Below are 15,016 nucleotides of genomic sequence, written 5' to 3'. Positions count from 1 at the left end.
GCACCAGAGGAATTTAAATGTCAATCTCTATTTTGGTGCATCTTTGTGTATAAGCCAGAGAAAACAGAAAAGCAGTGCCCTGTGGCCCTGACTAACCAGAGCCTAGCTAGTTGATGACCCATCCTGTGGGCTGGGCACATGCGACATGAAGAGGAATTTGCGCATTCTCTTTCGGTGCAGCTGCCTGCCCAGGGACACATGCGGCCCCTGTGCAGGCGTTTTGTCCCGTCCACAGGGTGTGAAGAAAGCAGCTAGGCAAGGCACTGTGTGCAGCGTTTGAGAACTATTAGCTTTACATGGCCTAGAGTTACCCCCAGACAAACAATTCTACTTCTGTTCTGCTCCTCTCCCATTAAAACAAGTTTATTCATTTTATTCTGGGAACTATTTGCCATTGTTTTTGTGTATTCATCAGTTGTTTATGTGCTGCTGAATTTGCAATTGTTTGTGATGTCATTCATGGATATAATTTTGAATGAAGAAAAAAGCTGCGATGGCAAATGTGCTCAGAGATACCATGGCTGTGGCTCCACAAATTAGCCTGAAGAACAGGGTGGGAGGAGCCAGCTTTCCTTGGCAGCGAAGGGCTGCCGGGGCTTAAGAAGTCTTTGTAGTTCAAAACAAAACATGTGGTTACATGTGTATATCATTTAAAGGTGCATGAAGAAAGCAAAAGGATCCAGCTACAAGATCACGTCATGCCAGTAGCATGTGCTTTGTGGCATATGAAAAAACATATATGAATTGTTTTTTTTAATTTATTTACAAGTTTTATATATAAAATTTCATTTGGTAGTTTCACAATGGCCCAGTGAAAAATTCAGGGCAGGAGGCTAATGTCCCCATTTTCATAAGAGACAACAGGCTGGTATGGTGGCTCCTGGGCCCCAGGATCCTGAAGCTGGTGGGGCCCCTGGCTTTCCACACCCACGGCTTCATGAGCCATGGAACTGGCATGTGGTTTTAAGGTGTGAGCACAGCTTGCCCTGAGTCATTCCTAAGCTCCTAGGAATGCTTTTGTGGTGGTTGATTGTGGGATGAGTACTGTGACCTGTGCGGGGACAAAGAGAATGTGCACTTCCATTCCCCAGTAGGGTTTGACCTTGAGCTTTGACCTTACTGGTAGATCTTGAAGTGTGCCCATTAGCGCAAGGGCTTTTAAATTAGATACAGTTTTCCTCTGAAGAGACAAAGCTAACATCCTGTATTACACAGATGTTACAGACCATATTTCTGGAGGGAATTTACCTACATTTTAGAAGCAGAGGCTGCTCAGGCCACTGTGTTTGTGCCCAGTGGAAGCTCAGTCTCTGGAAGGATTAGCTCTCTCACTGGCTTAGTGGGGTGGGGACTAGGGGGTGGCAGTGGATTACACAATTCTTCTCTTTTTCTTTAATCATTTTCTCTCCTGTAATGAAAGACAAGCACTTCACTGTACCTATTTTCAAATTATTGCATTTTTGTTAAAAATATGAAACCCAGACAGTATTTGAGAATCTCAAGGGTACACCTTCTTAAGTGTACTCGTAAGTATGTGCTTATTTCAGAAAATGCTTATTTCAATTTCAATGGTAAAAACAAAAAAAGAATTGAATCATAAAACTAAAAACAAAAAATAGCAACTATTAAATATTTAAACATTTGAAAGAAAGAAAGGTTCATTTGTAATGATATACAACAACAAGCTACTGGGGATAGATATATTTTGAATAAACTGTTATGGTACCTTACCTTAATTGCATAAAAAAATTTAGACTTGAGAACTTCAGATATAAGAAACATTTTTATAGTGTAAATAAAAATACATATTTTTACATCAGTATAAAATCATAAGTATAATGTTAAATCTGAGGTAAAAATTATATAGTACATAGGATATTTGCAATTTTGAGGCAAGCTATTACTTAGCCCAAATATTCATATTGTTTTGTACAGAAGAAACATAATTATTATATTCACATTTAAAATAACCTGAGAAGGAAAAGATTTGGACCCTTTTGAATTGCAGATCTAATATGTGTAATTTTGGCCTCTGTTAAAGTTGTGAGAGTAGTAGTGTGGTGTATTTAGTAATAATCAGAGTTATTCAGTACTTTCGTATTATGCATGAAAAACAACATAGAAGAACCATAGGTAAGGGAAAGTAATTCCAAAAGTGTGCTGGCTTCATAAATGGTTTCATGACTTGCTTCCTCATTTTCAGTAGGGTCTGTAACTGGATAGCATGGTTTTTAGTAGATAGTATTGCATTTCTAAAGTACGTAAGCTTGCAGATAATTTTCAAAGGGGGTATCAATTAGTCTCTAGGTGTAACATAGAGATGGAAATATACAGTGTTATTTTTGACAAATTAGCTGTTCTTTCTTCTCATTGTCTTCCTTATGTCATGAGCCATACAGTCTCTGTCACAACCACTCAACTCTGCTATTAAAGTGTGAAAGCAGTCATATGCAAATGAATGAGCATGGCTGTGTTCCAATAAAACTTTATTTGCAGAAACAGGCAATGGGCCAGATTTGACCGTACTTTGCTGACCTCTGTCATAGAACACCACTGTCACGTAAGATCTTTTCTCTTGGGCCTCAGACAGTTCTAAAGTTTTGCTTTCCTTTAGTAGATTTTTTTTAGCCTTTCTGACTATAGGAAATGGCATAAACAACATGGCTTTTTGTTTCAAATTAATTCAACAAAGCTTTGTAAGGACCAAACATTGTTCCAGATGCTGGAGACAGGCATGGTCCAATTCCTTGATTGGCAGAGGAGACAGACAAACAAAGCACAAATTCATCGTCTATGCAGTGTTTTGTGTCATTGGGGAGAAGTTTGTAAAGAGCTAATAGTACCTTGAAAATGTTTAAACTCTGGGCCCCAGGTGAAAATTTCAGACTTCCGTCCCCTCTCCTCCCCTTGCCCCATCCCTTTCCTTATTTGCAGAAATTGACAATGATGGCCCCAGGTGGAGCAGTGAGAAACTTCTGGGAGAAGTTAAGGGCTCTCTCCTTTGCTGCTGATCATCTTCAAGGCTTTGGGCAAATCACTGATATGCTCCCTCACCTGGATTCTACCTAGAAAAGACTAACATTTTATAATTAAAGAAGAGTCCACCAGTAATTCGGGGAATTTTTGCCTCTTGGGTGTTTGTGTTGAAAAATAATAGTGTTTCTCCTATGATGCTAAACACTGCTGTTGCAGGTATGGTGGGAAACCCTTGCCATTGACTAGCTTTTTAATAACAATCATGTAAAAGAAACAAATACTTAAGAATTCTGATATAATGTTGCCTAAAGCTCTATAGAGGTGGCTGTGGGTGAAACTTTGACTATGTGGAGGAAATTTAAAGGGCAGTAGTTAACAGTCCAAGAGGCCTGGTTACTTTAGTCTTTGGTCTTTAGTCTTTGTCTGATTAAGACAAAGTCTTATGTGGAGGAATAGGTACCTTTTATTAACCCCAGCCTTATATGAAAACTAGATTTTCTCATTGTCTCATTCTGTTTCATGTTGTGTCATTAACATCAAGTTACAACTTGATGCTAGAAACTTTCTTTAATAACAAACATTCAGAATGAAATGATTTTAATTGTCAGTGGAAATGATGAGCTCATATAAAAGAAAGTTTTAAATCTTTCACAAGTAGGGTTGGTAAAGTAATTTACTGCCTCTGATTTGTCCTAAAGAACTTGTTCTTCCATATTTTCCTTTGAAAAGGAAAAATATTTTTTTTCCAGTTTTAAAAAGTTCCACTAACTGTTTTTCTTAGAATCTCTGGCTTGTTTGTTATCACACCCAACCTTAAGTTGTTTTTTTTTTTTTTGCTTGTATATTCTAAGAATATTTTGCTTTGAGTAAAGTGATGAGATAGTGAATTATCAGGTTTATTTTTCTAGGAATTTCTCATGTAACTGAAAAGTTTGTTTTTTTTCTGTGTAATTCTATGTCTAACACAAAAGGTCTAAATGGGCCTGAAGGACATGTTTTGACTCACAAGAGTTTATTTCTTAATCATAATTGCTACAAAAACTTTTTTTATTTTAAGTGTATTGTTTCATTTTGTCATGCAAATCAATGTCTGTAGCATTCTTAATTCAGATATGCCAGAAAATGTTCCTGAATGGATTTGTACTCTTTGTCCCAGTGCTGCTTACCAAAGGCCCATGAGGCGCTGTACCCTTCAGCAGTGCCATGGAGCCCTCCATGGGACTCTGTCTTCGTGGGGCTTCACGTGAAACTCTGCACTGAGCTCCAGGGGGCCTGTGTGGAGCCTTGCATGGGACGGAATGTGGGCTCTATCTGGATCTCTACATGGAGCCCTGCATAGGACTATACGTGGAGCTCTACATGGAGCTCTACCTTCTAGACCTGATGTGTCACTGTATTGTCCACCAATATGATGGGAGTCATGGAGCCCAGCACCCAGGTGGTGTGGATGTTAGTGTTTTGACATTTGTGTGTCTGGGGCAAGGGAGCTTTCTCACTTGTTTTAATGACAAAGTTTTTCAGTGTCCTTCCTCCCTCCTCTCCTCTCTCCCTTCCCCTTCCTTCCTTATAAAATATAGTATATTGAAGGCCTGGTCTTTACAGGACCCCACCTTTACTCTAGTCATTTGCATTCTGATTGCTCTTTAAAATGGAGTAGAAAAGAGGTGGAATTATCACTAGTCTCCATAGTTGTGATAACATTATGATAACTGACACATGAACATCGTTCGTCATATGCGACAGAGCAGAAGATTACAGTAATGGGGAATAGCTATCCTGCGTGACCTGTCATGTGGAACAACTTCAGTCTCTTTTACTGAAAGTTTTGTTTTAAATCAAATGACTCTAGATCAGTGCTTCTGTGAATGGGATTCTTTACAAAGCAATGTCTAAGCTGCAGAATTATACTATGTAATTATATGACAAATTCAATGAGTATCAATAAGTTTATTTTTAGATTCATTACCTCTAGGAGCAGAATTGGTGTAGGTTGTACTGTAATTGCATTCATGAGCAACACATGCTTCTTGCTGTATTTCTTTTTTGTTTTGCTGCTGCAGCTAACATATTCAAAGAATGTCTCCCATCTTAATGAATATTCAGTGTGGAGTGATCCTAAAATTAATCATTTGTTCTTTGCTTCTACTAGAATTAATATAGATAATAAAATAAATAAAATTTTGCTGAATCTCATCATTAGGAAGCATAAATATTTAAAGGTTGAATTTGTTAGATCAGTGGTATTAAAAGACATTTTTTTTTACCTAGTCTTGGATGAGTTGATAAATTTTCAAGGGGAGGGATAATTTAACTTACTTTAAGAGTAAGTAAATAAAAAGGCAAAAGCATGCTCACCTTCCTAAGTTCCAGTTCCTAAAAGGATGGAGGAGTGACACCCAGGGAGGGGTTTCCAGTGGCCTCCAGACCTGGGTTTGGTGTCTGGATGCCCTGTCTGAGTTCCAGAGCCTGACTGACAGCTCCTGCTAGTGCTGTGTGCCCAGGTGTCTTTCCTGAGTCGTTCCCACACCACCTTTTCCTTTTCCTTTGGCTGGTTCCCTCCTTGTGGTCCCAGTTTAGAGTCTTGCTGGCATGTGCAGCAGAGTTACACCCAACTCATATTGGAAACGGTGCTTTAGATCTCAGTTGAGGTATGTATCTTCTGTTCTGGCTTTCTTTCCATAACATTACAGAATTGTTGTTAGGTTTCTAAAACATACCCTTCTTTTCTCTGTGCATTCTCTGTGCTTTCTCTATTTACCTCCCATAGGTTTTTGTTGGAATCCTTTTGCTTAGCAAGCCATAGTCATCTCAGTCTGATTTGGAGGTATTCACACCCGTTTCCTTGCTTTCCTTCTTTTGCATTTCAGCAAGGATTGTTTTTGATGGCTAGCTCGATTTATGTTTGGTGCGGGTACTTCACCTGAGGGAGGATGGCCTTAGTTGGTGCACAGGTGTTTCAGTGGCGGGCTGCTGGGGGTGTGGATTGAAGTTCCACGGGCCATGAGTAGGCCCACAGGTCTCAGCTGTTTCCCTTTGCTGTGATGTGAGGCATCCATGGAAAGCAGTTGTTTTATAACCTAATAGGAGACAGGTTGTGTCCACATTGTGTTTGCTCTAGTGCACATCTCTATATTTAAAAATGTGTTTGAAGTACTGCACACTTCACGCCCAAGCAGCTGTCTGAGCTGGTGGCCATTCTCCTTCTGGTCCCCTTAGCCCAAGCCCATTCGCTCCTGTCCCAGGTGCCATGAACAGATTCCTTCCCTGTGATTAGTATGTATGTGAGTGCGTTTATGAGTGTGTGTGTGTGCTCAGTCATCAGAGGCTTTCCCTGGCCCATGTTATGGGCTCCATACAGGCCTGGGGCTGCTTATACTCCTGTGGAATTGGATTCCTGACTGTCCAGACATTAAATTGCATCACTGGGTCCCCGACAGCCCTCACTTCTGTTGCGCCTTTTGGAATAGCTTTCTCCTTTGCCGGTAACCAGAGCCTGGCAGCCCTTCACAATCCAGGCATTTCCGGAGTCCTACACACATTTCAAAGGGCTGCTTTCACTCCCTCCCAAGAGAAGAGTTGTCATGGGACTCCCACTGATGGGAATTCTCTCTCACTCATCAATATCCCATGTGCCTCAGTGAGGCCCTGCACTGGAGTAGAATTTTTTTTAAATCTTGAAAGATTATTGCATGAATAAATGCATGAATGATTTCTTCGCCTTTATCAGCTCTTTTCTTTCATAATGCTAATGCATAGAAATTAAGGTCTTGATAATTGTACTTTAGAAAATAAAATTACATGTTCAAATTGATGAGTGCTTACGAACATCTAATGATAGGACTTGTTTCATAGCAACAAAGTATCCTTGAAAACGGAGTGAAAACGGCCGTGGCCCTGTGAGTTTGCAGATGAGAACGGAAAGTAAATTTCCAGCAATAATTAGTCCCCCCATTTATATGACTGTGTTTTAAGTTTGGGAAATTAAAGAACTTGTTTTGCTGTTTTCAAGATAATGGGTGTAGAGTTAACAGGAGACAGTTTAGCTAATCATTAGTGTAAAAATAAAATACACTGTGAATAGAAATCTTTCTGTAAGTATATCCACAGGGTCTGGATTACCTTCTCTGGGGGCTGATGATGGGATTTGTCTCACAGTCAGGGCCTCAGGAACAAAATGCAGGCATTTCAGGGGCAGAGGCAAATCCAGGTGGATTTTAGCAAGCACTTCCTTTTTAAGGGATCTGGACGTCATTCAGATTCTCACTGCAGTTTCTTAGAACTGGAAATCACAGTGACTGAATGAAACAGCTGGAGGACACATCTTTCCTTCAGAGGACATTTTGGGTCCTGTTTTTTGTTAGGTGTCATTTACAGAATAGTTTATCTATTAAAGTTTTTGAAGGGCCCTAAGTAAGGCTTTTTAAAAATAGTAAGATACACTAAGCACTGCCTCAAAATGTCACATTGTAGGGAGATTTTAAAAAGTCATGAAAAGATGCAGTATTTCCGTTGCATGTTGATAGCACCCTGTCTGTTCAGATTTTGTTTTTTGGGTCACACTCACACAATGCGGTCAGGGCTTCCAGTTTGTACCAGGGAGCTGCCGGGCGTGCAGAGCCCAAGTGGTTTCACACACTCACTCCACTCCCCATTGTGGGACACACTGGAAATTTCTCTCTTACTGGGATCTGTGTTCTGAACTCAAGATGAATAGAAAAGAATGAGATTCACAAAAAAGTAAACCAGAGAGTGTGGTGAGCATCTAGAGTAGAATTCCTATGGATCAGAAATACATGTTACATAAGTGCACCTGCAAGGAAGAAAACATCCCTGATTGAGATAGGGCGTGACCCACAGTGCTCACCTGTAATCTAGTAGCTGTAGTTACGGAGAGCGGTGAAATAAATGACTTGGCATTTTTGTTAAAGAGCCTAGAAGCTTTTTTTTAAAAAAAGGTAATATGCTGTGAAATGTCAAAGTCTGTCCCTTAAAGAAGGGCTACTTCAAGTAAGGGTTATGTTGGAAACTGGAAAAATTTAAAGGAGTTATTCTTCAGCCTGGAAGGGGGGTGGCTGTTAGCACGGGTGGGGGGGGTCCCACAGCCATGTCTCCACTATGCTCAGCATGAGAGTGCATTACTTAACCTGGAACATGGGGAATGTGGGGAGATGAAGGAGGCTATGTAGCCGAATGTGTCATTGCGGGAACTTTTTGAAATCTTGGGTTGTTTTAGGAATAGAATAGATTATCCAATCAGAAGTGTTTTTTTGAGGGCAGAAACGTGGACTCATTACTTCTCCCACTTTCTTACTATAATACATATTTACGCAATCGGGATAGTTTACAGTGTACTTTCACACGTGTTTTCTCATCTTCTCAGCAGCCCTCTCAGCAAGGCAGTGGGCCTTTTTCCCCTCGAAGAATGATGATGTAGGCAGTTAGAGAGGCCATTGTCGCATGATTCCTTTTTTTTAAAGGGGAGATTATGCCTCTGTCTCTTGTTCAATGGAATGACTCAGAAAAGCACATGTGAAAATTCTCAGTTTTCTTAAATTGAAAATACAAGCTTCACTGTCACTCTCACCCTAATAGTGCTGCCTCCAGGGAAACTGAATAGGTGTTTACCCATCACACTTGTTTCTGGAATGGGGAATGAATAAATGGTTGCTTTCCAAAGTGCATTATTTTATGAAAGTCACACAGATCAGAAAAGTGGGTTAAAGACGGATCTTTTCGCTAACTCTGAAGATTGCTGTGTTCTCCCAACAATCACTACTGACTTATTTCTTTTCTTTTTCAGAGTGAAGATCTGCCTGGCTTTATTACCATGATATCACCCATCAGAGAATCACATTAAAAGAAGAAGCTCAGCATTTTTCTTTTAAATCTGAAGCTGCTTACCATTTTTCCTTTGGATCTGAGCAATTACTTTGTTTTGAAATATCTGTGACTGTATTAGACATGGAACCAACAAGGCAAGAATACCTGCCTTGCTCTCTTGTTTCCATAGGGGGCATTCACCCTTGTGCATTTTGTGTTGTGTTTTGTTTTGTTTTGTTTTTTCTTAACGCAATTGCCGAAGAAGTTATCCTGAAGAAAATCAGTTGTTTTCATTGGCCCTTTAAATTGTGGCCAGTGTCTTAATTTCTTCCTACTTTCATTTTGGCAAAGCAAATTTGTCCCTCAGCATGTTAGGAAATACTACCAATACCCATTCAAGTGGTAAAATCTGGCATTTACCGGCATACACTCAAAACTACCACAGTGCTACCTCAGTTCCAGGTAAAGCCGGATTTGCATGGTTGGGGGCCAGCAGGACCTCCTGTGTTTCTCTGCTGAATGTGGCACAAGTGTGGTCATCAGCCTTATTAAACTGGTTCCAGTACACAGCTGCTTGTTGGACTCCAATCCAGGTACCTGCGTGTTTACTCACAGACAGAGCCCAGTGTGGGACTGACATTTCTCAATGGAAATGAAATTTGAGGTTGGACTTGGAAGATGGATTAATAATAATTATATGTAACTGAAGCAACCTACTTTTGAAAATCATCAACTGTATTGGGTAGTGGGGGTGGGGGGCGGGGTGTGGGGAAGGGGTGAGTATCTCTTTTTACCTTTAACAGACTTGTTTAATCTTCTCTATGTAGATATTTATGTAGGTACTTCAAATTGCAAAGCCTTTGATCCTATTTACAAGCTCAAATGTCTCTGCTATCCTTAATCTTGAGCTTGCATTTCTTTAACCAAAAATTCACATAGGCATGCTAGCAATTTAAGGGTGGTCACCAGCTTAGCAGATTTTTAAAAAATATTTATATCTTGACTATAATGCTATTGTGTGGGTCAACCAGGCTGCCCTGAACAACAACACAACAAAAAAAAGGTCGGGGGTGGAGGAAAGAAACGGATAAAAGAGGCATTTTGGCCCCTGTGCTATTAATAGAAAAAGGAAAAAGAAGAAAAATGATCTCACAGTACATGTCACTTGTTGAAAAGTTCCTAACAAGACTACTTTGGTTTTACGTTTTCAGTGTTCCGAAAATATCAGTGTTGTGGCAATTATCACAGGTGTCAGCTAAAACTGCTGCCCATGACCAGCAGAATGTCATGTCATCTCGCTGCCCCTTGACACCTGATGGAGGGCTGTAGACCTGTTTCTCCCGTAGGTGCGTCCCCAGTGCCTATCTTCTCTAATCGTCCTGTAGACGCTACACTAGTTCATTGGAGGTGTGAACTTTTTTTCGAGAAAAAATATATATAAATATTTAGATATATATCACTATAGAATAATGCATTAATAAAAATATGGCTTTTTTAGAGGAAGACCAAAAAATTCAATGTCTTAAAAATATATTTAATGGCAATGCAAAAGTCTTCCTGCTTCCACGCTGAACTTTTTAGAACAGAGGATTGTATTGCAAGACAAAGTTGAATGTAAAGCGATACCCCTGAACATTTTTTAAAGTTTTACTTTTCTAAAATTATACTTCACAACAGTGCATAGACCATTAAATGTTAGTTTGAAGGTCAATTTCAGTGTATAATATATATACTTTATTAAAATGTGTAAAATGTCCTTAAAGTTTTGATTTAGTTTTGGGACTAGGGATTGATGGGCGGTATTTGCTTATGTGACTCCCCCCAGGTACAGTAGGACTGAACATGGACTCCGCTGAATACAGTGTATGATGCGTATTTAAGTAGTTCTCTATACTTAGAGTAGTCATGCCACTATAAAATGGTTCATGTTCATAATGCAACTTTTAAAAGAAGCAAAATAAAAAGTTGATAATATACTAAATTTTCCTCTATCCTGTACATTTCAAAAAAGGCATATGCAATATTTACATTTTTAATTTAGTTTACAGAATGGAACCAAAATGTATAAATGTTATGTTTGCTAAAACTTCACAATGTATATTGGGTCTTTGTACATTTTGCCTGACTTAACCTTAAATTTAAAATATTTTTTGCTATATAAACTTTAACAGTTATTAAACAGTGTTTTCTTTTTGGGTACGTATTATTTCTGGATATCAAGATGTTAAATATATTTCTTGCTATTGTGATATGACAAAAGACCTAATCTTGCTCTGTCTTCCACTGTACACGCTGTATATAAGGGTCAATGTGACGCTGCTGGAGACGAGAATAAATGGAACTAGACTAGTGCATTGTATTTAGTCTGTATTGATCATGGATGCTCTCCTTAATAGCCATATGCAATAAAATAAAATACATTATTTATGAAATGAAGAAAGCCTTGAGGATATTTTTTGCTACATGGATTCTGAATTTCACATAAAGCCAGTCTACTCCTGGTGTTTTGGAGTAAATAAGTAAATACTCAGCTCCTAAAAAACTTTAATACCTCTCAATTTTAAAATGTTCTGGGGATCAGAAAATAGTCCTGAAATCACAAAATTTTTGAAAAAGTAAATGTGTCAAAAAACAACAAAAAAGACTTTCACTTTGCAAAATAGAATCCTTGCAAGATGCTGGGTGCTGTTTTAAATGCTATATGAATATGAAATCCTTTATAGCACACGACAGCCGCAGGTGTTAGGAATTACCATCCCCAATTTATAGGTGAAGAGACTGTGTCACAAAGAGGTTAAATGACTTTTCCAAGGATATAGCTCATGAGTGGCAGAACCAGGAGTGAAACCCAGAACTGCAGCCCCAGCACCTAATGCACCTGTGCCTCCATCATGCAGCCTCCTAGAGATGCACACATAAGGATTAACCCAGTGCAGACATCAGGAAGACATAGAAGTAAAGGCAGAGCCAGGGGGTGCAATTTAGTAGGCAGGAAATATAAACATGATAACTTGATTTTTATCAAGGACAACTCTACCTCCTTGTTAGAAATAATTTTTATATCTCTTTTGTACCCCAACATTACTAAAGTAATGCAATAACATGGGTGTCATTTCTTTTGAATAAATATAAACCAGAGGAATCTGGGAGATGATTTTAAAGTAATGGCTCTTAATTCCCAAGACAAACATGTACTATGCGGTTTGGGGGAACTCTTAGGTGACAGTGTGACCTGTTTGTGCCTACACAAATTGTTCCGAGGACTCCCATTGGGCACAGAAGGAGTTACAATCTGCAGGGCTGGATATCGCTGAAATCGAACCATTTTAATGACAAAAAGGCAAATGATGGATGTCATGCTAAGAGAGTCTTTTCAGGCAGGAATTGGTAAATGTGTTTACCCAAAGGAGTCAATTACAAATAAAGAAGTGAGGAGTTATTTCAAAGGGCTGTAGATCCTTAAACCATAAACTTTTGAGAGGAAGCTAAGTGTTGCACAGCATAATGAGATAAAAGACAAAGATCACACTTCACTGATTTTGGAAGTGTGGTTCTGACCCATTGATGTTCTCAGTAGTCATTTTAGAAGATGCAAATGTCTTTATGGTGCTGTCTTTAGATTCATGAGTCTAATATCTTTGAGCTAACCTGCAAGATCATAGCTAATCCCTCTTGAATCCATAGACCCCAGTTAAATATGACTTAGCAAGTTTCCAAGTTGACTTGGGCAGACTTCATACCTTTGTGCAACTAACTCGGAACTGACTAGGTGCACTAGTATTTGAGTGAAGCCTGTGTTACTTATTATAGCAACTCTTCGATGCCACCAGTTGAAGGACAAAGGGCATAATTGCTTTTGAAATATGCAGTGTCTTCATCTTTACCCCAGTAGTATGGCTTTTCCATGTTTCTCTGATTTATACAACTAAGTGAAATATGTTTGCAATTCTTTTTTTTGGCAGTGATCTCTATATGATAGGACTATATATGGTAGAACTCATGTGGTTGACAGTTCGAAAATGCTGAACATCCCTTCAGGATCTTCTGTTAAATTTTAACTCTCCCAGCTGCATTTCTGTTCTTGTCTCTTGAACCTATTTTCACCCCATAGCTCTAAAGGACCCCACATAGCAATTTGGTGGTTTCCTTAGCACCTCCTTGATTTCATACTGCAACTACTTTTCTTGAATCTACTTGAGCCCTCAAATCACTCACAACCTTTGCCACTGCATACAGAAAAATTCTCTTCTCTTTGGGCACTGGTTCCTCTAATTGGAGCTATACCTTCTAAGTCCCCCGCCCACCCCAACAATATCAGAATTTCCTCCTTTTACCTAGGAACTCTAAAAGCTCAAAAGTTTTACCAAAATTCATTTCACCTTAAGAACTCTAATTCTTGACCAGCCCACTTGAATGGCCCCAAGCTCTTACCAGAGAATGTGCATGTCCCCACTTCTTTAGACCTTCCCATCTGTGACATCATAAATGCTTGAATAACATTCATGTAAAACAAAAACATCAAATTAATTGAGTTTTTCAAAAAAGACATAAAATACAATACAAGTATTTGTATTGATTAAGATATGTTTAGCTACAAATAACAGGGAACCAAATTCAATGGCTTAAACCAGGTGTGGTTCTCAAATTTGGGGGTTTATCAGGATCCCCTGAAATGCTTTTCAGACCAGCTCTCTGGGCCCAGCCCCAGACTTTCTGTCAGTTGGTCTGAATGGGGCCCAAAAATAAGGGTTTTTAACAACTTCCCAGGTGATGCCAATGCTGCTGGTATGGAACCACACTTGGGAAACCACTAAACAGTAAGGGAATGTATTATCTCACATAACAAGAAGTTCAGGGTTGGATGAAGAAGACAGCTAAGTGACATCATCAGGGGCCCAGGATCTTTTCATCTTTCTGCTCTCTCAGCCATCCTTTAGGATGCTGTCTTTTCACTCAGACTTGTCCCCTCATGTTTATAAGATGGTTATAACAGCTCCAAACATTTTGTTGTATAATAATATCCAGTAGAGACAGCTTCTCTTCTTTGGCACCTTTTTGGGGTGATAATGCTAACAGTCCCAAAACTACCCTTTTCACCCAGCTCTGCCTTACTTCTATGACAGAACTGGGTCCCATGCTCATGCTGACATGGCACCCCAGAAAAAAAGCCTGTGTTGTGGCTGATTTACACTCAAAGAGATTCACACTATGGGCTGAGAAGCACTCAGATCAGCATCCCATGAAGCACCAGGCTGCTAGATACTGAATGAAAGCTCCGTGTTGGGAATACGTACTGAGAAGGGATGGTGTGCCAATGGGAGGCAGCTTACAGTGTCTGCCATGGCAGCAGAAAATGAACGTGTGATCAAAACCCTTTCCAAATGCAATTATTCCTCAAATGTGTTCTCTTCAGCCATGGTGTTTGTGCTCCCAATCTCCAGTGATTTTGAAAAGAAGGATTTATAATAAAGCACAAGTAGAATAAAATAATTTCTCATTATCAAAAACATAATAGTGATGCTGGTCTATGTATACAAGATTCTTATTTTCAAGACCCTGGACATAATTCTACTACTTTGTTTCTCAACTATGTTTGCTTTTCTTACTGAATTCTGTGAATTGAGAGCTATTTTATAAAAGATCAAGATACGAAGGATGGAAAGTTGGACCTTCGAAGGTGCATGAAAGAGCAAGGACTATTTAGGTTGTAAAAGAGAAAGCTGTGGTGATTTATCAGCATCCATTACATTAGAGACTATGCTAAGGAAATGACTTGTCAGCCGACCTTCTTAGAAGAAGATATAACTAGAAAAAGGGACAAAAGACGGTGGGGGAAAAAGTGTTTTCCACAAGAGATAATTTGATAATAATGAGGATTATTAAACACCAATATTTATGTCAAGTGTATTTTAGATACCAGTCAAACGTCTGTTCTCAAACATCTTCATTCTCAAAATAATTTGGTTCTTGACCACACTGTTCATGGAAAAAATGTCCTGGATGTCTAACAAAACTTCGGGTCTCTATTCTCGGTCTTGATTCTCTACCCGACAACCCTTTCAGGCTGATACCTGTATGACCAGTCACGCGTCTGTCAGGCAACAGAGAAGATTCTGTTTTTTTAACAAATTGCTTCTTGAACAGTTTTCCAGAATGAATTGAGTTCAAGAACTGAGGTTCCACTGTACATTTATTTTTTTTGAGACCTTAAAAAATAGGA

General features: G+C 39.2%; 1 protein-coding gene across 2 annotated transcripts in view; it reads left to right on the top strand.

Moving 5' to 3' along the window:
• Positions 1 to 10,792, top strand: part of IRS2 (insulin receptor substrate 2) — a 29,454-nt gene extending 18,662 nt beyond the window's left edge. For both annotated transcript variants that reach the window (XM_028526349.2, XM_036011454.1), the window contains one exon: positions 8,777 to 10,792. In XM_028526349.2, the coding sequence (XP_028382150.1) occupies positions 8,777 to 8,781 (5 nt within the window). In that variant the 3' untranslated portion in view covers positions 8,782 to 10,792. The remainder of the gene's footprint in view (positions 1 to 8,776) is intronic.
• The last annotated feature ends 4,224 nt before the right edge of the window (positions 10,793 to 15,016 follow it).

Source organism: Phyllostomus discolor, chromosome 11 (assembly GCF_004126475.2).
Source record: "Phyllostomus discolor isolate MPI-MPIP mPhyDis1 chromosome 11, mPhyDis1.pri.v3, whole genome shotgun sequence".
Lineage (NCBI taxonomy): Eukaryota > Metazoa > Chordata > Mammalia > Chiroptera > Phyllostomidae > Phyllostomus > Phyllostomus discolor.
This window is presented reverse-complemented; position numbering and strand designations above follow the sequence as displayed.